This window comes from Spermophilus citellus (genome assembly GCF_964194105.1).
Source record: "Spermophilus citellus genome assembly, chromosome: 11".
Taxonomy (NCBI): Eukaryota; Metazoa; Chordata; class Mammalia; order Rodentia; family Sciuridae; genus Spermophilus; species Spermophilus citellus.
In genome coordinates this window covers 74,370,311-74,396,416 of record NC_138192.1, presented here as the reverse complement: position 1 = coordinate 74,396,416, position 26,106 = coordinate 74,370,311, and the positions used below count along the sequence as shown (strand labels likewise).

Here is a 26,106-nt window from a genome sequence, read left to right as displayed (position 1 = left end):
TGATTAATAAAAATGTTTTAGTTCATAGTAGACTTAAATTACAAACTAGCAAATATACCCCTTTATGAGAATGAATTGCTAGACTCAGCCTCTGAGGGCAGGTCTTGTTTTCCTGATAACTTAATTTGGAACAACTGAGAAAGTTTATCAGACTTCATGAATAAGATTGTATGTATGTGTGTGTGTGTGTGTGTGTGTGTGTGTGTGTGTGTGTGTTGCTGAGGACCAGGTCTTGCTTTTGCTAGGCAAGCACTCTACCATCGAGCTACCCCCCCCATCACCACATGAATTGATCAAGACGATTCAGAGGGAATTTTATTTAAACCACTGAAAGTCTTATGTGCTCTGTCTAATTAAAGAATTCTAGTTTAGCAGGTTTTATCTTATTTACTAAAGGCTTTTTCCTCTTTTCTCTGAGTTATGGTGTTAACTTATGACACATAAGAATAACAGGTAGAGATCTGTCTGCTTCCTCTGTCCTCCCAATACTTGGGGGACCTGTGGACATCATTTGGAAAAAGCCAGTCTGGAGTACAAGAGACAATAATGGGTTAAATCTTTTACTTTTCATTCTGATACTTTTGAAGTCCTGAACACCTGGTATGTGCCTCTATGTCTTCACTATAATAATAAACCAATCAAAGGGAAAGCTGAAGACTAGGGCATACTGAATTTGACTCATTTGCAACCTATCTGATTCTATAAATGTCTTAGTGCTATGGCTTTTTAAAACCAGTGCCTGCTGATAGATTGGACATAAAATCTACTGTTGTTGTAGGACTAGATACCCCTAAAAAATGAATGACATTGAATGACTAAGAGGAAAAAAATCATTTTGGAAAAGATGATAAATGTGATGGAATGTTCTAAATTACGCGTACAGTGCCAAGTCTTTGCCATGCCAAGGCACTGTGTTACATGTTCCACACATAGCAACAACATGTTAAATATTTCCTGGTTAATTGATGATCTGGTTTAAAATCTGGGGAATTTCCAGGACAGATCACCTATCCTTGTTAAAATGAATGATTTAGCAACATGTGTAATTTCAGTGACTCAGGAGGCTAAGGCAGAAGGATGGCAAGTTTGAGGCCAGCCTCAGCAACTTAGCAAGGCCCTATGGAGTTTAGTAAGACCCTGTCTCAGAATAAAAATAAAAAGGACTATAGATTTAGTTCAGTGGTAAAGTGCCCCTGGGTTCAATCCCTAGTACCAAATAAATAAAATAAATGACTCACATATATTCCAAGGTCTCACACTAAGACTATTTTTTTTTTTTGGTGTGGCCACTCTGGCCATATTAGCAGAAATGGTGTTGCTATTTTCCTTCATAAGGATAGTAAAAGGGGACTGATTTACTCTGGAGTAATATTCCATGTTTAGGCTTTGTATGTCCTTTCTGTCCATCTGGAGGGCTGTTTTCTCTTTTCAGTAGGCAAAATTCTCTATTTACATTTTAATATTTTTTCATGTAGTTTTTTTTGGGGGTGGGAATGAGTTAAAACATTAATTAAAGACAGCTTTCCTGCATGGTCTAATTTCATTTTCTTCCTAATATTTCCCCTCTCAGATATTAACCAATAGTTCATGCTCAATTAGTTCCTGCATAATCTCTACTTAATTTTCTCACTTTACTATACTTATATACATGTATATAACTGGTTTAACACAAACATGCATTTTCTAGTACAGGAGGGAACTAGGTAAGACTGTGCTTTAGCTGTTTGGTGCCAGAAAACAGAGAGAGGTAAATATCTACTCTAACATTGTTCTCTTATTTATCTCTCCCCTTTTGTATTTTTAGTTTTTTGGTACCAGGAATTGAACTCAGGGGTACTTGACCACTGAGCCACATCCCCAGCCCTATTCTGTATTTTATTTAGAGACAGGGTCTCACTGAATTACTTAGTGTCTCACTTTTGCTGAGGCTGGATTTGAACTCGCAATCCTCCTGCCTCAGCCTCTGGAGCCACTGGGATTACAGGCATGTGCTACCGCACCAAGTCCTCCCCTTTATTTTTGTGTAATTAAAAGCTACCTTAGTTACTTCAAAATAATACCATGAAGCCAACAATATTTTTTCTTCAAAGTCGAAGTAAAACTTGTACATAGTTTAAAAATTTATTTAAAAGGATTTCTTCATCAAATGTCTTTTCTTTAATTTAATGCCCCACCAAAGAAGCTCTTTCTCCTTTGCAAAATGTTTTCAGTAATGTGTGGGAAAAACAGTGCCCAGAAAACAGTAAAGGGCCCAGGAGAAAAACTGCAGAGTTCATGGTGGGCAGAGAGGAGAAAGAGAAGGCACTGAGGCATGGCCAAGAGGATCCCACTGGAAATAGACAGGGGGTTTAGATATCTTTAACTGCTGTCCCCTGCAGATGGCACGAAGCTGGAGGGCAAGGACATTCATCTCTGTGTCTAGATCCAGGCAGAGCGTATGGAAGGAGCGTAGGGATCAGAGGTAAGCTAGTAAGCCTGGCCAATGATGGTGGGGTCGCTAATATGGGACAAAAGTCAGGAGGAGGAGAAAAGAGAACACAGAGTGTCAATCTGTTTAGGCAGCTCCCAGAAGTGGCAGAGAGAGACTGAGGAAAAATCCTACTTCTTGTAATAGGGAAAACAGCAGCCATATCTGTAGACTCCTCAAGATATTTAGGAGTGTGCAGTGATGCAACCGTGTAATCTCAGTGATTTGGGAGGCTGAGGCAGAAGGACTGCAAGTTCAAGGCCAACCTGGGCAATTTAGTGAGACCCTGTCTCAAAATAATAAATAAAAAAAAAATAAAAGGATTCAATCTCTAGTAGTATAAAAATAAATAAATAAAAATAAAGAAGCTTAACGTCAGAACAATTTAGAAGGAAATTCTTATTTCAGGGCTAAATTTTCCAGTTTTATTAATCTCTACAGATTATAGGTGATTTAGATAGATAGATAGAGAGGAAATGTTTACAACAGAAACTTAAATATTTTGCCTTCTGCTTTGATCTTTTCAAGGACAGTTTCTTAGATCGAATGCCTAGTCCTGCTCTGCATCTAACCCGCAGTCTTTACTGCTGCTGCTATTAATTTTTAGCCCTAAGGGACCATTCCTTTGTCCAGAGAAAGGGGAGCTGGAGAGAAGAATTTGGGAAGAGAGAAATTCAGAGACCCACTCCAAGGTAAATTTTTGGCACTCAACATGATAGTTTAAGGTCTTGAGTTTTAATAAACTCCACCCCAATGTTTCCCACAGTACTTAAATCAATGTTTTAGTCCATTAAAAGTTAAAAATGTGTAAATTTATCCATGAAGATTTGCAACAGAAGTTCTCAAACCTGTTGTGCAAGGGAATCACTAAGAGAGGGGTGATCCCTTACCTACCTCCTGAGTTCTGATTGCCAACGACGTATGGTAGGCAGGGCAAAGGTCTCCACCAAGCAGGACTGGTGGCTCTGGTACACCATGAGGAGGCTTTTGGATATACACTGTTTTAGCTGTCACTATCTTGACCTGTCCTGGGCTGGGGCAGGCCTCAGAATTTTCTTTCACCTGTCTCATATTTTGAAGAAGAAGAGGTGGCTCTTGCCCCCAAGACCTCTTTCAGCCCTATGGAATTGAGTGGGACAGACAGACTTCTGTGACCTCAACCCCTTTGGTTCTTTCCTGTATATCCTAAAAGCTGAAAATAGCAGGCTCCTTTCCAGCTAAAAATGGAATGGGAAAAAGTGGGCACTATCACTGAGAAAATGGGATTGGTTAAATGTGATGTGACAATATGACCCCCTGGAGCCAAAACCATTAAGAGAAAGTGGGTAATACCCCTGAGGTCCTTGCAGGAAGTGATTTTTTCCCTGTGATCTTTGTGTGGAAACCTTATCAAGTGGACAGCTCAGCATTTATCAGCAGAATCGGAGAATTGTCTAGTGTGGCTTATTTATAGCAAGAATGCAGAAAGAAAAGAAACATAAAATAATATAAGGGTTCCATGTATGGTGGAGTATGAGTTTAACCCAATCTCTGGCATAGACACAGGCATTCTATACATACTAATTGAGTAAATGAATTTTTTAACAGATCCAAGCTCCATTTCAAGCTATATAATATAAAATATGAGATACACAGATAATGTCTATCACACTTTTTAAGAGAGCTCTGACAGTTTTTAAACTCTCAGTTGGATTGATATTTGGTCACATGATTGGAAAGAATCTATAAGCACTGAGTTGCAAGCACAATGATTGGCTGCTCCAAAACCATACAAGTGTCTGTGTTAGTTGTTAAGAATATCTGCTGAGGTCTTTGAGAAGTTGGGGATCCTGTGGTGCTTGAGAAAATGGTTTCTTATCATAACTTGTATGTATTAGTATTGGGGAAAAGATGTGAATTGGCTAAGAAAAGTTATTAAATCACACAGACATGTTATATGCATAGAAACTAAAGATGCTAAATAATAAGAAATCAGAGAGACCCAGAGTATTCACCCTGCATTCCCTGTTGTTTTGTTCACTGTCACCAAGAGTCAGAAATTTCTCTGCAAACCCATCTAGATTCTTGCACACTGCCTCAAAACCTCCAATCATTTCATGTTTCATAAACCAATACTCTGGAAACTTGAAGTTCATTTCTAATTTTGCCTCCATGGAGCTTCTGGTAATCCATTCTGGACTCCCCACAACTTTCTTGATGGAGGCATTCTACACCCCCACAGCAAACCTGCAGAGCCTAGAGTTATTTCCCAGAAAGCTCTAGAGCCCAACTTTACAGACTCGAATCCTCACTCCAGCCTGGCGGGGGGGGGGGGGGGGGTGTTTTTGGATGAGTTACTGAACGACTCCCACCTCAGTTTCCTATAAAAATGGTACTAATCATGATGGCATTTATCCAACAAATTACTGTGGAGGTTAACTGGATCAATGAGAAAAAGCCAGGCCTTGGTACACAGTAAGTACTTAATTCATGTTAATTGTTACCATTCTCAGATAAAAATTAGATGAAAGCATCAGCATGTTTTATATTGAACTACATTTTGGTCACTCTGGCCCCAGGCAGATTTCAGTCCACTATCAGCAACCATTAAAGACACTGAAATGCAGGCTACTAGCTCCTGGAAAGAGCAAGGTGTAGGACACTGACATACCTGGATTTGTATACTTGCTCCTCTCTGCCAGCTTGCTGTGTGTGGTCAGTAACATGACCACTCTGAGCTGACCATCTGTATTTTTGCCTACTTAGCATAGCTGGTGGGAATAGTACAGGAGAGAGTACCAGTGAAATTGCCCATTTAAAAAATTTTTTTTGGTAGTTGTAGATGGACAGCATACCTTTATTTTATTTGTTTATTTTTATGTGGTGCTAAGGATTGAACCCAGTGCTTCACACATGCCAGGCAAGCACTCTGCCACTGAGCCACAACTCCAGCCCTGAAATTGCCCATTTTTGTTAAACAAAAATTTAGAGCAGCATACCCATGCTAAAGGAAACACTAAAGAGCACTCTGTAGGCAGAAGAAAACAGATCCCAGAATAGGAGTCAGAGATGTGAGAAGAAATGAGAACAATGAAAATGGTAATCATAATTTCTTGTAAAATTTTAAATCTGTTTAAAATTAAAATATAACACAATTGGGCTAGGGATATTGCTCAGTTGGTAGAGTGCTTGCCTCACATGTGCAAGGCCCTGGATTCAATCCCCAGCACCACACATACACACACACACACACACACACACACACACACACGCAAACATAGAAATAGATAGTGCTGATTCTTTAATTGTTTAGCAAGATAGTAGAAGTACCAACTAATATTAAATTTTCAAGCATACACATAGCCGTGAGAGAATGATACAAGTATAAATCTAATAATGTAGCCTTAAAATACATGAAAGAAAAACTGACAGAACAAAAGGAGAAATAGACATATTTATAATCACTATTAGAAATTTAAACATCCTCTCTTGGGCTGGGGATTTAGCTAAGCAGTGAAGCACCTGTTTAGCCTGTGTGAGACCCTGGTTTTGATCCTCAGGACTACAAAACATACAAACAACAACAAAATGCTTCTCTTAATAAGAGATTTATAGAAAAAGCAATCAAAAACTAGTAAGCATAGAGATGCCAATAAACCCACTACATATTAGTAGTAGATGACTGAAGAATACAATTAATTTTTAACTATGTAGGGTATATTTACAAAGTTTATTATATGATTTACTCTGTCATCTCAACAAATTTCAAATGCTTAAAATCATACTGAATTTGTTTTCTGGCCATAGACATTTAAGGTAGACCTGAACAACAAAAAGATAAGAGATAATCAGTATCACAAATTAAAAAGGGCACCTCACTACAGGTTCTACAATGTTAAAAATATCATAAGAGATATTTCAAATGATTCTAAACAAACTTGAAAATGTAGACGAAATGAAAATATTTCTAGAAAAATTAAACTTATCAAAACAAATAGAAGAAGAAATAGTAAACATGAAATCTTAGTAAGATGAAATCTGAACATTAAATCTTAACTTATTAAATGTTATTTATTAATCATAATTAAAACACTGCCTTTTAAAAATGAAGTCACATATCACTCCCCAAGTAATTAAAAAAATTCAAGAAAGGATTAATGTCATTTTTATACAAACTTTTCCAGCAAAAGACAAATTGGGATATGAGTTGAGATAAGAGATTAAATAAATTTATATGTTAATCTCATCATGAGCATAGATAACTCCAATGATTTATAAAGGGATAATAAAACATGAAAAAGTTGGATTTATTGCAAGAATGCAAGGTTAGTTCAATGTAACTCACTACATTAACAAAATAAATGAGAAAATAATAGGATTATTTGAGTATATAGAGAACAGTATTTCATAAAATTCAATGACTCTTAAGGAGAAAATCCTTTTAAGAATAGAAAACAAAACCAAATATCATAATTATTAGTACAATATTGAAAGTTTTCCCTTTGAGACTGGGAAAAAGACAAAAGTGTCTTCTATTAGCTTTCCCAATCTACTGTGTACTGGAAATCATACCCAGGTAAGTGTGGAAGATTGATTACAATGATGGTCCCAATGCTCTGTCTTTCCCTGTATTCCTGCTCTTTGCAATATAACTGACTTTGCATTTCCTCCCCTCAAGAAATGAATTCTATTTGTCCACCTCTTGAATCTGGGCTGGCTTTGTGATTTGCTTTGATTAAAGAATGTACTAGAGGGCTGGAGTTGTGGCTCAGTGGTAGAGCACTTGCCTAGAATGTGTCAGGCACTGGGTTAGATTCTCAGCACCACATAAAAATAAATCAGTCAAATAAATAAGGCCCATCAACATCTAAATATAATTTAAAAAGTTAAATAAAGAATGTACTAGAATTGACAATGTATCAGCTCTGATCCTCAAGAGACAACTCTTCTTTCCCTCTCCACGCCACCCCTTTTCTTGAGGAGATTCTGCCACTGCCATGGGTAAAAGAGCAAGTTGGAGGATAAGACCAAGTAGAATAGAATCAAGCTAGCTAAGTTATCTCTGCTATGGTCCCAGACATGAGAGGAATCAGCTAGAGTCATCAAAGCAGCAGAGCTGACCTAATTGCAGACACAAAAGTGAGCCTTGGCTATATTAGCTAAAATTAGCAGAAATATTCATCCAACCTAGCAACGATAGCTAACTGATACAGGCAGTAAGTCAAGAAGAAACAGGTATAGTCTGGGGATATAGCTCAGTTGGTAGAGTGCTTGCCTTGTATACACAAGGCCCTGAGTTAGATCCCCAGTACCAAAAAAAAAAAAAAGAAGAAGAAGAAGAGGAAGAAGAAGAAGAAGGAGGAGGAGGAGAAGAAGAAGAAACAGGTATAAAGATTGGAAAGGAAGAAAAAACCCATAGTTATTAAATATGGCATAATTGTATATATATAAATCTAACATTATCTATGGATATATTATTTGAATTAATTAATTTAGCAAAATTGCTGGATCTCAAATGGAAAATATCAATTGCATTTCCATATTAACAGCAAAAAAGAGAAAATAAAAGTCTTTTAAAAACATTTTAAATAACATCAAGTTACATGTGGTACATGGAATGAAACTAACAGAATCTCTTCAATTTATAAATCATTTTTGGGAGAAGAGAAGGAGTAAACAAATGGAAGAATATACCATATTCATGGACTTTCCAGGCATTACTGGAAAGATAATACCAAAGAAATTCCAACAGCTTTTTTTCCCATTATTTTGATTCTATAATATTTAAAGTCTCTTTCTTAGAGAAGAAAACAAAAACAAAAATGATGGGGCACTTGCTGGGACATATTCTGAGGCCTGTATTACAAGGGCATAGAAATTAAGTCAAGGATAAAAAAGAAATCAGTGGAATAAAATGGAGAATTGAGAACAGACTAAATTGAGAACAGAATAAAATAGAGAATTGAGAATGAACACTTGGGGCTGGGGATGTGGCTCAAGCGGTAGCACGCTCCCCTGGCATGCGTGCGGCCCGGGTTTGATCCTCAGCACCACATACAAACAAAGATGTTGTGTCCGCCGAGAACTAAAAAATAAATATTAAAAAAAGAAGAGAATGAACACTTGATTTATATAATGATGGAATTTTAAAACAGTAGAAGAGAATCACATTAATCTCATTAAATGGGGCTGAATAGTTGAATATAGAAAATATGAAAGTTGACCCTTATTGCACACCATTCACAAAATCAGTCTAGGTAAGTTGAAGATCCCAAAGATATTTTCCTTTAGGATCTTCTGGAATTGGAAAATATCTTTGTGATATTGGGGTAGAGTAAGATTTCTTAACTGGCCATAAAAAAGCACTAATCAAAAAGGAGATGATTGATAAATTGCATTATTTTAAAATCACACACACTTTTTTTAAATCAATGACACTTTTGAAGAAACTGAAAGGGCAGTCTATCTAGTAGAGACAATATTTGCAATATGCATAACTGAGACTATAAAATACTTGCTTCTAATTAAAAAATTGTCAATCCAATTAAAAATAGACATGTGACAAAAGAAGTAATCTGAACTGGCCATGAAATGCCCTCAATATTACTCTTAATGAGGGATATGTAAGCTAGAATCAGTGAGATTTGACTAAATACTCATCGGAGTGCTTTGATAAAAAGGACTTGTCATAGCAAGAATTGGGGAGAATGCGGATCAGTGATTGGACTCTTACAGAACTGGTGGGATTATACATTGGTGGGGTTACTTTGGAACACAGTTTGACATTATCTACTGAAGTAGGGAAACACATACCTTACATTCTGCAATTCTAATTTCAGGTATGTAGCCAACAGAAAACCATGCCAATACTAAGAGACAAACATAATGCTTATGGAAGTAATTTCCAAAATAGCCCCAAAATGGAACCGATTACCATTTCCTCATTAAAAGAAGAATAGCTAATTAAAAAGAGAATAAAATAAAAATAAAGAAAAAGAAAAATTACGCTGTACTGTAGAGATCTGCATCAAAAACCAAAGAAAGAGAGGTAAAATTATTTAAAAAAGCAGAATAGCTAAATCAATTTTCATATTCATAGTCTAGAACAATACAAGAAATACATTTACATTTCACAACATAGATGAACTTCACCAATAGTACATTGAATGAAAGAAAGAAGAACTAACAAAATCTTTCACTGCATGCTTTCATTTGTCTGAAGTCCTGAAAACCTAACTATAAGAGGCAAAACCTAAATAGTGTTTAGAGCTGCACGTATGTGTGAAAAATCAAGGAAGTGTTTACACTTAAAGCAAGGAGAATGGTTACCTTGAGGGAGGTGTGGGAATAATGTTTGGGAAAAATCAGCAGGGAGACTTCTAGCATGCTCAGAGTGGTCTATTCTAGACTGGAGGGGCTGTTACACAGATGCTCACTCTGTAATAATTCATGGAGCCGAATCTTAGGATTTGTGCCCCCCACCTTTTTTTTTTGGTATATTTATTATATTTTAAAAGAAACTTAGATGAAAGTGGATGGAAGTGTATCTGCAGATGAGCCAAATGGACAAAAGAGAAGTTCAGAACATGAGCACCAAAGGGTCTGCAGTGAAGCTTTTAAAAAATGTTCTATGTCCAGAATTATTTGTGTGACCTGAGTGGTCTTGCAGCCTGCTGACTTTCTTCATGTTAGGTATCCTCACAGAGATACCATTGAAAGTTGACAGCACAGAAACATAAATTTTAATTATATAGTTAAAGTTTAAGAGGTCAAAGTCAAAAACAATTTAAAATTATTAGTACTGGGAGAAATAAGGGGGGGCTGAAATAAAATCTACATTATTCATAAGAGGGAGAATTAATGTTATTTAATGACGAAACAAGAAAGTAGAAGCAAATTATAGTTGCATGTCATTTAACAATGGGATATATTCTTAGAAATGTGTCATAAGTTGATTTTGTTGTGTGAATGTCATTGAGTGTGTTTATACAAACCTAGATGGTCTAGCCTACTGCACACCCAGGCTCTATGATATAGCCTATTGTTCCACAGGGGTGCGCACAGTCCATTGTTGACCAAAATGTCATTACATGGCACATAACTGCATTTAGAGATATGGTGAAAACCATTAGAAAAATTAGAATTAGAAATGATCTTTTAAATGGTGGTTTCTGGTGAGGACTGTGGAGAAGACTGCTTTCCACTATTTCCTTTGCTTTTTGTGTGTATTACTTTGATAAATCTAGTAAGACAGTTATGAGCTTCCAGGATGTATTATTCTCATCTACTTGAATTAGGAATTGCTTTTTGAGTTTGTGGCATTATGAATAACCCAAGAATAATGTCTACAGTCTGTCTTATCTATGCTGCAGCCGATAGTGACCACTGTTTCCAAATTACTCACAGGAATTATAGCTGTATCACTGCTTAATTATTACAGAGCTTCTCAATTATGATTTTATAATTACTTTCTTATAATTACTTTCTTCTTAACTTTATTTATAGAGACATTTTAATTAGAAACAAGCAGGTTTACAGTTACATTGTACACGGACAAGTGGAAAGTTATGAACATCTGAAAAACAACTAGTTTTATCAAATTGAAAGTAGACTAATCAGTCACCAGGCATGGTGGTGCACACTTTATCCCAGTGGCTTGGGAGGCTGACACAGGAGGATTGCAAGTTCAAAGTCAGCCTCACCACTTTAGTGAGGCCCTAAGCAACTTGGTGAGACCCTATCTCTAAATAAAATACAAAAAAAAAAAAAAAAAATGAAGGGGCAGGGGAGGAGCCTGGGGTTGTGGCTCAGTGGTTAAGTGCCCTCAGTTCAATCCCCAGTACCCCCCACAAATAGACTAATCAATGCTAAAAGTGAAATTTCTAAAAGCATTCGTTTATTACCCTGCCTGAGGCATTATTTCTTAAACAATGAAATAAAGGTAGTTTTTTTTCTTATAAACATTGCCTTTTGGGTGAAGAGCTGAAAAAAAAATCCAAGAATCATCTTTTAAATGTAAAATTTAGCTATTGAAAAATTGACTATAACTTCTTTTCCTTTTAAAACTATAATTTCTGAGATCTTTAAAAGGCATTTCACTATTTCTGTTCATAAAATGTTTATTAATACCCTCTCTTTAAAAACTCTGATAACAATTTTTCTATATCTTTCAGGGTTTCTTTTTTTCCCCTCAAAATCTAGATACCCCAATGCATACTATCTGCTAAGTATTTTAGAGCTAAGAACCTCTGAGAAAGGATCCTATAGGTTTTTTTTTTAATCACACAGCAATCTTATATTATTTCACATAGAGGAGGTCAAAAAAGCATGTCATACTGAATCATATTAAGTATTAGAATATATCATATGATATCATTATAATAGGACTAGCTCAACCTTGAGTGAAAAGAACAGCTTATGATGTAAGACTGATCAATCACATATACCATATAATTGAAAGTAACTGTTCTGTCAGATGTGTTTGTGTGACCAAATGAAGTCTCTCCATCTATTCTGTATGCACTGGTGTCTATTCTGCCAGACACTGTGCTGGGTTCCTATGCCCACAAAGATGGACAAGATCCCTCCCCCCGCAGCCACTCCAGCCAAGTGGAGACAGCTGACCAGTGAGTGGAGTTACAAAATGATGTGCCCCAGACTTGGACAGGTCTAAGTTTTCTTTCCCTTTCACTATTTGAGTGATGGGGGTGTCTTGGCATTGAGGAATAGAGAGTTGAAGGCTTTTCAACATAACAATTAGCAAGAGAGGTGTTCATTTACCTTGTAGAAAGAATCTGATTTAGGCCTTTGTGCTGAAACACAGAAAATTATTCTGTGCTAGGAGACCTCAGGGAACTCCTCCAGGATGTGGGGCCCTCAGAAGTGGAGCCCTGACCCCAGGGGAGGCATGAGGAGTGGAAAAGCCCCATGGGGGCAGCGGGTAGAGACAGGAGCAGGAAGGGGACTCCTAGACCTCTATAGGGGCGGATTCTACATGGATTGAAAGGTGACTTGGTGGGAAAAAAATCAAAGGCAGCTTATCTGCATGATCGCCTACTTTAAGACTTTGCTACCTTCTTAGATGCTGGGGACATGAACTGTCATTACTGTGGTGCAAGTGTTCACAGCATCCCACAGGGACCCACGGGATGAGAAAAGGAGGGACTGCCCAGCTCAGGCTGCACAACAGATGTGAGAGAACAATAAAGACAGAAGGAGATATTTAGGAATGTGAATGGTTCAGCCAGGCTCAGCACAGACTGTGCATCCAAAGAAGCCTTCATGTTCGGTAACAATAAATTATCGACTCTTTTTACCTTGGGCAGATTTGGGGCCAGGAAGTGCAACTCAGTGTTGAGCAAAATAATTTCCCTTTGAGGATGAAGAAAAAAAGAAAAGTTGGGCTGCGATGTTCTCAGGGATACCAGCCACTGGGGACAGAGACTTGTAGTATTCGTCTTCCCCATCCAGCACTTTGAGATGGCTGCAACAAAGAAATGAAGAGGATTTTTCATCAGAAAAAGCAAACAAATGGCATAGTCTTCCCGGAGGCAGCAAAGTTGTGTGAGAAGTTGGAATGGGATTGGGTTCCAACACTGGAGGGGAGGGCACTTAGGTATCACAAGGTCTCACAGAACAGAGGTAGGGGGCTCTGTTTCTGGGTCATGTACTGACAAGGGGTCCATTTTAGTATTATCTAGATGTTATGATCATCTTGAAACTTGATTTATGTAATTAAATTGCTTATTTTCATCTGGTTTCTTCTAGTTGAAAAAATTCTCCTGATCTCACCCAGTTCTCAAAACAGTACCGATTATCTACTTCCCTGCGATTCTCAGTAGAGATGCTAACAACAGATGAGCTACAAGCTAACTTCTTACTGTCCTCTCTTTCTCCATTGGGGGAAATTTTCTTTTGTGCATGTTTTAAGGCCCAGGGTAGGATAATGCGAGCAGGAAGCAGCCCATTTGCACTCAGAAGAATCCTCTTATTTGTGGAAAGAGAATTTAATACAACCCGTTACCTGTCTTCAATTATGAAGAAAGTACAATTCCCTAGAATAATTAGGAGAAATAACATTTGCCCTTAGGTGACAATCTCAGCCTTTCCGGACAAAATAGATTCAAGTTTTGTATACTTGCTACTGTGAAAAGTCGTTTCCAATGTCAATAACAGTGGCAATATCCGGATTGAATATTTTTAGAAGCCTCTCTGGAAAGTTTTGCCTTTTCTGTAATATCACAAAGGACCCCTTCTGTTTACAGTTGCTTAGAACTAAGAAGACAGATATTTACCCAAGTTTTCTTGGCTTCCTCTTGCTCCCTTGATATTCTAGAGTTCCCTGTGGAGAGGGCCAAGAACACACAGTCAAAGCAAAGCAGCAAGTCGTTAATTTTTAATTCAAAGTGATTTTGTGTTGAATGCAAGCAGATGCTGATAATATCAGAAGTCACAGCATAATTTTTTTGATCAAAGGGCTCAAGTGAGCCTGATGAAGCATGCATCTTGCTCGTCTTTGATAAACCACATCAATTATTCACCGTGAAGGCAGACATCCTGACATGAAAGCAACAGATAAAGAGCCTAAGCACATGTTCACGAGGAGAGCATAAGAGAGTGGGGGTGGGGCTGGAGGGGCTGGAACAGGTATTAATAACAGAATTATTAACTGGAAACAAAGCCAGCGAAGCAGCTTTATGGCCACTTTGAACTCACATTTAACTGGTTATAGTACATGGTGTCCTCAGGGCTACTCAACATTTTGGGCTGCTGACAGCGTCGGCGAGGTGTTCGCTGCTTCTGTGCAAGACCATCTTCTGAACCTGCAACCAGACAGCAACACTTGACTGTAAGCCGTCCCAGGTGTGGGGGGAATTAAGTGAAAAATGGCTTTTCAGACAAATGCACTCAGGAGGAGCCACGACCTGTTTTAATGGGCGCGGTCTGTAACTTTGCCTTCATATTTCTGATCTGAATCAGCAGTCTGGCATGACAGAAAGCAAATTGGTGTGTCCTTACTGGTGAGGGAGAGGTTGGTGGTCAGCCTCTGCCGAGGAGAGCGCCTTGGGTGCGATAACTCCATTAGGACAACCATGGCAATCTGGGATTGTTTGCACCACATCCTACAGTGAGAGTTCAAAGACATCTGGAGCACACATACTCTTGGGAAGATGAGAAGCAAATCTTTTGGTGGGATACACTTTGGGGGAAAATAGCTTGAGCTAGTATTTACCAAAGTGCTTTGAACACTACCAGTGATCCATGCAGTTTCTGTAGAATGTGTCTAGGAGGGGAAGGAGGGTGATCCCATGTCATGGAGCAGCCTCTCCCTGTTAGTCTTGATTTAAGAACCCTGGACCAAGAGTGCACTGGAGATTAGGAAACCACGTGTCAGATGAACTTCTGATTCATTCCCCTCCCAAGGGAATGATTTTTGTGGACTCTGCTGCCCTTTTGGTCGTATATCTGAATCCAGATCCAGCAGTTCTAACTGCTCGCCAACACTCACACTCACAGATACCGTCACAGAACATTGTCTGCGGGCGTCCCAGCGCCGTGAGGAAGAGAGTGTGTCCTGAACAGGGTGTTTATGATGAACTAATTGTTCATTAAAAGAGTTAGAGATCTGTATTTTGAATCTTCTTTTAAGCTTCAATAGAGATTTTCATTACTGAAGGAAATTCTGGGGGATTCTTTTCCCTGTACATTTTACATACTCTGTTTTGGAATTTAAATTTATCCTTAATAGTTACAAAAAAACCATTAAAATTTACATATTAATGGGGTACCATGGGCTGTTTCCGTACTTGCATATACACCATGTAACGTTTCCATCTGGTTAAACATATCTATCTCTTCATTTATCATTTCTTTTTCTTTGTGGTGTAAAGAGTCAACTTTGTTTCTACTGGCTTTATGAAATGTACAGTAGATTACTGTTACCTATAGTCCTCCAACTGTGGGATGGCAAATCAGAACATCTTACTCCTAACTATTACTCAGTACCCATTGATCAACCTTTTACTATCTTTGACTCCCTGCTATTCTTCCCAGCCTCTGGTAACCAAGATTCTACTCTCAGCTTCCATGAGATCAACATTTTTATATTCTGTATATGAGTGAGATCATGCAGTACCTGTCTTTCTCTTCCTGACTTATTTCACTTAGCACAATTATCTCCAGTTGCATCTGTGTTGTTGCAAATGACAGAATTTCATTCTCTGTTATGACTAAATAGTATTCCAAGGTGAGTATGTACCACTCCTTCCTCTTCCTTTCATCCCTTCTTTTCTTGGAGATTGAACAAAGGGCCTTTCACATACTAGGTAACTGCTCTACCACTGAGCTACATCTGCAACCCTTTTTTTATTTTGAGACAGGGTCTAAGTTGTTCTCTGATCTTGAATTTGCAATCCTCCTGCCTCGGCCTCCTGAGTTGCTGGGATTATAATAATGAGCCCTGGCACCTGGCCTCCACATCTTCTTTATCTAGTCATCAGTTGGTAAGATGCTCAGGTTGTTTCCGTTTCTCGGCTTAATGAATAGTGTTACCATAAACATGGGAGGGTAGATGTCTCTTCAACATACTCATTTCACTTCTTTTGGGTAAATAATAGGATTACTGAATCACATGGTAGTTCTATTTTTAATTTTTTTGAGGAAACTCCATACTCTTTTCCAAAATGACCACATTAATTTATATTCCTACAAATAATGTATAAGTGTTTCTTTCTTTCCACATCCTCAACAGCACTTGTTATCTTTTTGTCTTTTTAGGAAGAGCCATTCTTGGCAGGGCTTGTAATCCCAAAGTTTGGGGAGGCTTGAAGCAGGAGGATCACAAGTTCAAGGCCAGATTCAGCAACTTAGTGAGACCTTGCTTAAAAAATAAAAAAATATAAAAAGGGCTGTGGATGTGTACTCAGTGTTAGAGCACCCCTGGGCTCAAGCTCAGTATTGCCAAAAAACCCAAACCCCAAACCAAAACATAACAAAAATCTCAAAGAATAGCCATTCTTACTTGAATGAAGTGATATCTCATTGTGGTTTTAATTTGCATTTCTCTTATTATTGGTAATGTTGATTTAGTTTTTTATATACCTGATGACCTTTTCTACATCTTCTTTTGAGAAATGTCTATTTGAGTCTATTGCCCATTTTAAAATCGGGGGTTTTTTTTTGTTTGTTTGTTTGTTTTTTTGCTATTGAGTGTTTTGAGTTCCTTATATATTTCAGACACTAATCCCTTGTCAGATGTATAGTTTGCTTGCAAGTATTTTCTCCCATTCTGTAGGTGGTATTTTTGCTTGACTGATTGTTTCCTTTGCTTTTTAGTTTGCTTAATCTCATTTGTCTATTTTTGCTTTTTTTTTTCTTCCTAGAGTTTTATTCAAAAAACCATTGCACATTCCACTGTCCTGAAGCATTGTTTTTATGTTTGGGGGAATTTTTTAAATAGAGAGCTATTAGGCAAGGACCATAGGAAATAGCAAATTATCTGTTTTCTAAGTGTTTGAAGTTTTTTTTTGGTGGGGGGCGGTATGGGGATTAAATTCAGAGGCACTCAATCACTGAGCCTGAGCCACATCCCTAGCCCTATTTTGTATTTTATTTAGAGACAGGGTCTCACTGAGTTGCTTAGCATCTTGCTGTTGCTGAGGCTGGCTTTGAACTTGTGATTCTTCTGCCTCAGCCTCCCAAGCCACAGGGATTACAGACATGCACTACCATGCCTAGTTAGTATAAAGTTTTGTATCTTGATTTTTCTTGAATTGTGTAAGTGTGTGTGTGTGTGTGTGTGTGTGTAATGAACATACAATTATATATAATATACATAATTATATATATATTTGGACAACATTAATCCTTGATTTTCTTGAACATATCTGTGTTTGGAAAAGACAACAGATTTTAAAAGCTGTTCATCTGACTACTCATTTTTTTTTTCAACAGAAAGACTGAGGCTCATAAATGTTGAATGGCTCATTTTAGATCAAGTGGCAAGATGAAGACCCAACCCTAGATCTCTTACACCTCGTGTGTGTGTGTGTGTGTGTGTGTGTTTGTGTGTGTGTTTTTAACCTCAGCATATTGTCTCACAAGAAACTTTTAAAGCCAAAAGTCTAAACAGAAGCTCCATGAAAACATATTAATTAACATAGCAAACCCCCGTTGCTTTCCCAGAGTTTCCACAGCTTTCACAAACATTCCTGTCTTCAGGAACACGGTACAGAGCCCGGTCTGTTGCAGTCTTTGTCAGAACTAATATGGGTTCCTTTTAATGGTTCCAACACACCTACTTCCTGTTAGCTTTGCAACATCCATATTCTGAAGGGTGGTAGTGTGGGGGTAGGTGTGAGAACCCTTATGTCGTCTCCTTTCTGATTTAGAGATTAATGAACAGAAGTCTCCAGAGGTCGGGTTGCTGGTGTGAACAGGCACTAGAGGTCTGACATCTGCTCTTTCTTAGACCTTCTAATATTGCTGGAATTCTATCCATGGCAATTCAAAAGACTGATCTAAAATAGTTTTTGGGTTCAGCTGGAGTTCAGCCCAGTTAAGCTGGACTTTATATAATGTTTACACTTGATCAGAGGCTTTTATTTATATTCTTTCAAGTGGCAAAGTTGAATATAAGATGTGGTTCTCGACTTTTGCTCTGGATGACTTTACTCTTCCCATGGGCTGGTATTCTCCTGATTGTTGGAAGGAATTAAGTTATTGGCTAGAATTTTATCAATTCTAAGACATCTCACATTCATTAAAAAGAACTGTTGTGATCATATGGTATCTACACTATACTAGAATCTGGCAAAACTGATTGCCTAGTTTAGCACTGGATTTTAATTTTTATTTTTTTTAAGTTCAATATCTCCATGGCATGACATTCTGCAAGGAGTGCTGCAACTTCTAGGTACTTTGCCATTGGGAAAAAAATCTAAATGTCACTGATACATGACCAATTTTAAGCAACCAAATAAATAATTGGGAAAAAGTTATTATGTAATAAATATTGTTGGGCTGGGCTTGGTGGTGCATACCTATAATCCCAGCGACCTGGGAGGTTGAGGCAGGAGGATTGCAAGCTTAAGGCCAGCCTCAGCAACTCAATGAAGTCCTAAGTAACTTAGTGAGACCCTGTCTCAAAATAAAAATATAAAAAGTGCTGGGGATGTGGCTCAGTAGTAAATTGCCTCTGGGTTCAATTCCCTGTACCAAAAATAAATAGATAAATAAATAAATAAAATTAAAATACATTAATTAAAACAGTAAATACTGTTGGAACAATTTGATATTGGTATGAAAAATACATAAATTAAATTCAGATATGATAACACTTAATCCTATATGCAAGGTACTTCGATGAATGTCGTGGGGGAAGACAAAGGGAAATAAGACAAAGTCCCTGCTTTCACTCTAGTAGAGGACCTCGAGTCTTGAGAAGGTAGCAGCTAGTGCTGCTGAACCCAAATTAGTTGTTTAAAAAATTCTAAATCTTTATTTTTCTTAACGAACCTCTTGATTTTTACATCCAGCAAAAAAATTCAGATGAGCTCTACAGTTAAACATTTTAGACATTCCCATACAAACTTTAGAAAGAGAAAGACTATTTATTTCCACTGTGGAAGGAGATATTAGTGACAAGGATGGGTTCAATTATATAAAGTCAAATATTCCAGATGATGAACACTTGTACAACTAAAATAAAAGGAAATGCAACAGAAAGATAAAAACAATTAAAATAAATATCCAGAAAAGTCTAAATCCATAATATAGATGGTCTGTAAAAAGAGAGACAGAGAAACATTTATAATCATCTCTGTATCTGCAGATTTCATATCCATGAATCACAAATATATATGTGTGTGGTGTGTGTGTGTGTGTGTGTGTGTGAAGCCCTGGGTTCAATTCCCAGAACCAAATATAATATGTATAACACATAATATATTGTATATATAAATATGAAATATATAATACATACCATATACATAATATGACATATATTTGGTACTTGGGATTGAATCCAGGATCTTGTGTATGCTAAGCACACACTTGACCATAGGCTCTACCACTGAGCTATACCCCAAACCTCATAACCATTTGAAAAAAAAGATTATGTCTCTACTAAACATTTACAGATTTTTTTTCTTGACAGTAATCTCTAAATAGCATAACAACTATTTACGAAGCAGTTAATGTTGGATTAGGTGTTATAAGTAATCTAGAGATGCTTTAAGGTGTATGGGAAGACTTGCATAGGTTATATGCAAATACTATGGCATTTTATATAAATGACTTGAGCATCCTCAGAACTTAGTTTTTGTTGGGTCTTAGTGAAGTCCCCCACAGATGCCAAGGAATGACTGTATGTTGAGTTATAGTTAGGAAATGAGATATTGAATGATGTTCAGTGACCCCAACAAAGAATTGAATGAAAACAATTACAACTACTTCTCTATTAATGACTCCAAAGTTCAAAAGACAATGGGGGGAGGGGTCTCAGTAAACAGTGAATCATGAATTCACAGATTTCATCCCTTCTCAAGTGCCACTTCACAACAAATATCAAGAGCTAAGCAACTTTTCCATCTCTCATAAGTGTCTTTCAGCCAAAACAAACTCTCCAGTTTGTGATACATAGGTTGCTGCATCCCTACTGAGCTTTTTAAAGTTTATTATGTCATGAATCTCAGTTTGTACTTAACATAGGTCTATTTCTTTTTTCAAGAATCCCTGTGCCTTTTGAATTCATATTTGAGATCTTCAACATATCCTTCTTTTCTGAGTTATAGATTTTTACAATAAACTAAAGCTAAACTTCAAGAAAAGCAAAAAAAAAAAAAAATCTGAACAGCATTTCAGAGCACTGGGAAACTTAATACTCCCTATTCCCGAACCCCAAATCCTCACACTGTGTGACTGCACTCTTGTCTAAGCCTTGGTGAGAGATAAATAACTGAATTCAGTCAATTTGTTATATAACTTCAAACAATGGGTTTGGAACTTCCATATTTCTTTTCTCTGTATTGGACATGCAGGTAGATCCAAGCTAGAGTTGCCACTTAAAACACAGGACACCCAGTTAAATTTGGTAGCAAACGATTGTGTAACACTAATCCCATTTAATGCCCCAGGAGTATATCTGGTAACCCCTTATGCCATATTTGAGATATACTTATGTTAAAAAAAGATGGGTTGTTTTTCTAAGGTTCAGACCTAGAAATTTGGCACCTTGAAAGGCACAATTTTAAACCACAATTCAGGCTTTTTGTTCTCTCCTACGATCCTAAGAAAATGACTTCCACTGCTCCATTTTGACTGCTGAGTTACAGCTATTTTGGCTACAGGTACTCTCCCCTACACTGTCCTCTAAAACTGAATGTTTTACTTGGCACAGATATACCAGTTTTGGTAAGTTTCTTAGCAAGATTGCAGGTACAAGAGGTCATAAGGGCGAGCAGGATGGGACATGCAGCCCAACATTCCCTGGCTTGGTGGGACGATATGGGTTCTTGGTCTCTGAGAAATGAGTAGGTAGTGAGTAGGAGCCCTGGGATGCAGGAGAGAACCCCTGGGAGGGCCACCATCTCTGGCACCCCCTGTGGGTCCTCAATCGGCATGGATATCTTCTGGATAGTATAACTGCTGATCTGATTGCCACTTTGTGGATGAGGCATTCCCAGGGTCACTTGCCAAGCAAAACATCTCCTTGAAGCAAACAGAGTGCTCAGTGTTCTAGATTTACATATGGCAAATCCCATAAGGGGTTACCAGATATACTCCTGGGGCATTAAATGGGATTAGTGTTACACAATTGATTCACAGAGCTCTGCTGATTCTGCATAAAGGGAGGTGCATAATTTCTCTGACCCTGGTTCTCAGGGCATTTGAAGGTGACAATAACCCAGCTGTCAGCTGGGCTCCCCCCTGCCCCCCCAAAAAGTGGCCCATGCTACATGGTTCTCCAGAGGATTCCACTAGTAGCTTCCAGATGATCTGTCTTTTCTGGCTCTGTACCTCCTTCCCCTATCATTTTGTCTTGAGGTAGCAAATCATGTTTTGTAAAGAATCTTTTTCTTTACTTCATCTCATTTTGGGAAGGACAAATAACCTGAGATAACAGAGGCATAAGGAGATTGAGAGATTACACAGAAGTTAGAGGCAAAGCTCAACTAGGAATTCAGGTTTCTCAATATCTGAATGGAGGATTTCTTTTATACTATACCAGTTACTCAACTTTTAACATACCAATGCCCAGATCAAAGCTTGGACAACAACATTTTTATATTAAAAAATCTCTTTAGGTGCTTCTCATGGGCAACCAGAGTTGAGAATGATGGTAGTTGACCATATTAAATCTTTCCTTCCCAATAAGTACCACATTGGCAGAAAGTCAGTGCTAATCTATACTACTTTACAAATGCAGTCTAAGGAAGGATCTTTCCAATGTGTTGCAACACGACTTGTTTCTGATAGGCCTTGAGGCATGGGCTATTTCAGAGCCTTCACAGGGAGGATAAGGGGGAATTATCAGATTTCTAAATTTAAGTCATGACATAGGGAGAATAAGCCTCTGGGGTTTGGCCCCTTGCTTTCATTGTGGAGGGACAAGAGGACTAGGAAGCTTAGGTCCCTCCATTTCTCCCATCAAAGTCAGGGCTAGAGCTCACGATTCCTGATTCAAAACTCTGATCTATGCCTCTGTTATAATGCATATTGTTTTACTGAGACTTTCTCAGCAGTTTTCACCTCACCAAGTCTATCTTCACAGGGGACTAAGGAGTTTGTTCAATGGGCTTCTGGAAAACACACACACACACACAAACACACACACACAACCAGAAAGACAGATTTTCTCTTGGGGTGCATGTAATTCAGATCTTGCTTTCTAAGATGAAAGGAAAGCTACAAATTTTCCCAGTTGCCATGTTATGTCATGAACAATCTTCTTCAAAATTGCAGCATTGCTACAAAGAAAACAATCCTGAGTTAAATTAGTGCCTGTGGAAGATGTTGGAGTTATAAACTGTCAATGTGGAATTTTCTACTTATTAGTTAGGGAGGTGGCAAGAACTTTCTCAGAAAACCGTTTCAAAGCTCAGGGCTTGGTACCCATTCAACAAAGAATGATTGAATGAATGAATGAATGAATGGTGACTATTCCCCGTTTTTCTTTAGATCTCTTCCATTTATTGCAGCCTACCCTTTGATTCTCAGACTCAGGATGTTGTTGTCAAGGCTTCTAATAGGAAAAGGGCCTTTCCTATCCTGGGACACCTTAGGAACTTGCAGTATACCAAAGAGGGAAATGAAATCAGCCTTTTAAAAGCAAAGATCTTTAGTATTTTTTTTTTTAAAAAGGGTCTGTTTGGTATTTTTCTGGACTATGTATTCAATTTTGAACCAAAAAAATCAGCCATCCATTTAATTTGGGTTACAACTTTTGCCCCCACTTAATGATAAAGTCATGAATATTTTTTTCCATGCTATTAGCCTTCTTTAAAATAGTATCTTTTAGAATTTTATTTTTTACCGTAATAAATGAACATGATGTTCAAATAAATGAAGTATGAAAAGTCCAATGTTTTTGACCCTCTGATTCTCTTTTCAAAATAGTAGCAACTGCTGGGACAAGTTTCTCAAGTCTTCTAGAAAGAGTTTAAATGTCATAATTTCTAATGGTTCATTGGTATTTCGTTTAATGGACGAATCATAATTGATTTATATAATTTCCTGTTTTGGGTATAGAAGTTGTTTCCAATATTTTTCTAAAATAAACAATGCTTTGAGGAATGTATTTATAGTTTGATCTTTGACAAACCTGCATTCTTTCTTAAGATAAATTTCTAAAAGCAAAACTATTGACCAAGAAAGATGCATATATTTAAAACTTTTGATTTGTTTTTCCATTTGTCATCCAGAAAGTATGTAGCAAAATATTATTCTGCCTCTTGCTTTTAAGATGACCTGTTTTGACAGTCCTCACCAGCATGGGACAGATCTATATAAAGAAATCTAGTAATTCAGTAGCTGCAAAAATAGCAACATGTTTATATTTTTATTTGCTTTTCATTGATGACTTGAGAGGCTGAATATTCCCTGCCCATCACATTTATTAACCATTTGTGATCTAGGGTTCCTCTGAAGCTAGGAGCAAGCAGCAGCAAACTTCATAAGTGTTGGCTGTGGGTGGAACAGGTCATTGCCTATGTGGTGGGATGATGGATGAGTGGCCTCCTTGGCTAACTGGTATTGATATTTTAAAAATTAGCATGTTGTAGGTGAGTACACTGTCATCAATCTACCTCTCAAACAGTTTTTTACTTTATTCAACATTCCCTGTATTATTATTATTATTATTATTATTTTTGATACCAGCTAATTTCCTCTTTAGTTAAATATGCTTCTTTTAAAATGAAACTTTATCAATCTCTATAAATTAATCTCAGTCATTTGCCATAGTTAGAAGTCAAGCACATAGTAAATAAAATGAAAACAAAACAATATCACTGTGCCTATGTAATATTCCTGTAGAAAGTTCTGGGCTTCTTCTTCCTTTTTTTTTTTTTTTTTTTGTGTGGGGAGGTACTAGGGAATGAACCCAGAGGCACTTTATCACTTAGCCATATTTCTAGCCTTTTTTGTTTTTAATTTTGAGAAAAGGTCTAACTAAATTGCCTATAGCCTCGCTAACTTGTTGAGGCTAGCTTCAAACCTGGCAATCCTCCTGCCTTAGCTTCCAGAGCTACTGGGATTATGGAAGTGTGCCACCATGCCTGGTGATTCTGTGCTTCTTAAAGAAGATCTAGGGACACCTTGATCATTCTAGCCAGTGTTCCAGATCTCTGAGTCAGACTATTCTTATTACTGTTTGACTCTTCAGTCTCATGGTAACCACACTCATTGTGTCTTTGATGATTAAATGCTATCACTTGGTCTTGCCCCCTGGGATCTAATTATCTGATTCTCTTCCGAATCTCAGTTTGATGACAGCAGTTTCCACTGTAGTCCCTGATCTATAGAGACAGACCACAGAGCTCTTCAAGGATGCTGGGTTTGTTCCCATCACAAATTTGTCTATTTCTCACAGGCTTCATGTGATAAATCCAGCTTAACATCTATGGATACTTTTCTCCATAGTACACCAAAGTAGTGCTGGCATTTCACCTTTATTTAGTCTACCATTTTGCCCATGTTTCAGCCAACCAACCTGACTGTTAGAGCCCTTTCAAATCTTTTGAGTTACAGCATTGAATCTAGAATCTCTGCTTCATGGCCCCATATCAATAAATTCAACCCAAGCCAACTCTATATTCCTTCCACAATTATGCCACATCCTTATTGTCCATTTCCACACATGTTCTTTGGATTTCTGTTGGTATAAATTGGAAAAATATTGTAGTTATTTTGAAGTGCAGCTCAATTCCTTTAAGGTCACGCTTTAAACCTTGCTTTTGGAGCCTGTGGGACTTAACACCCATTATAGTTTCAAAACCACAGAGATGTGGTGGGGTGGGTCCTGAGGAGAATCAGCAGTACCTTTCAAGGCAAGATCTGTATCCTCTTCCCTTATTTCCTCATCTCAGATTACCATATTAGTTTTGCTTGATTAGGTTTCAATGGACATTTTCCTTATCTGTTCCCCCTCCTAGGGGGCTCTTCTGGAAGTTGTAGTAGTGAATCAGAACAAAGCTGAAAAATCATTCTGACTTAGAAAGACTCTTCACAGTGAAATGTAAATTTAGGGCAAAAGTCGAGGGTCTCAGGAAGGTTAGAACCAGCTAAATTTTAAAAGACAATCAGAATCAGGTGCCAGCCATGTTTTGCTTTGGGTCCTCTTTCTTTTTGTTTTTGCATAGCACTCAGAATATTTGCATCATGTCACACCTTTTATTTTAGGAGTTTTTAAATTGCTTATTCTGAGACCTTCCTTGCCAGGTTCCCTTATATCAGGTGCTTCCAGTTGGTGATGACCGACATCATCTGTGCCTTCTTTGATGATGGTTGTTCCCTAACCTCAGTCACAGGAAGGGCAGGATTTAAGGAGAAAAAGGAGCCCGAACTGTGCCCAGCAGGAAAAGAGCATTAACTCAGCTTTTTGAAAAATGTCAACAGGAAAACTCTGAGACCTGAGTCTGATGCTTAGTGGACCCATAATAGGCAGCAATCTGGGAGGTGTCATTTCTAGATCTCCTAATGAGATGCAAATCACCTAGTGAACTATGGAGGAGCTGAGAAACAATGTCCTGGGTAAAAGCTGATAAAAATGGAATGAAAGAATCTCTTTGAAGGCTGGAATGACATCTTAAATGCTTGAGGGTATGGAACACTAGATAGTGCTGGTTTTACTAAACTAATTGTGCCTGGGTCTTTGATTCCCCAAGGCTGGGGACTTTGGGGCCCTCATCCCCAGCTCTGCCTCACTGTCCTGGTTTGGGTTCCTGCTGATAGTGTGCAAAGCCTGGTCAGCTGTTGTGAAAGCATAGGCCATGGTGGCAGGGTGGAGGGGGTGGTCAGAAGACCTGAGTATACAAGTTCAAGTTTTGGCATTTATTGGTATATGACTTCGGGCAAATCCCTTATTCCTCATGGGTTGCCTGCAAAACAAGGGGAGTTGAACTGGTGGTATAGTGATTTTTCTTTTAAACAAAGGATGGTGA

General features: G+C 37.9%; 1 protein-coding gene across 1 annotated transcript in view; it reads right to left on the bottom strand.

Moving 5' to 3' along the window:
* The window catches only part of MYO3B (myosin IIIB), a gene marked incomplete at its 5' end in the record, with an annotated part of 464,298 nt that overhangs the window by 9,719 nt on the left and 428,473 nt on the right, over nucleotides 1–26,106 (bottom strand). Inside the window, 3 exons of the mRNA XM_081260604.1 lie at nucleotides 12,763–12,929; nucleotides 13,741–13,787; nucleotides 14,162–14,268. Of these exons, the coding sequence (XP_081116730.1) occupies nucleotides 12,794–12,929; nucleotides 13,741–13,787; nucleotides 14,162–14,268 (290 nt within the window). The 3' untranslated portion in view covers nucleotides 12,763–12,793. The remainder of the gene's footprint in view (nucleotides 1–12,762; nucleotides 12,930–13,740; nucleotides 13,788–14,161; nucleotides 14,269–26,106) is intronic.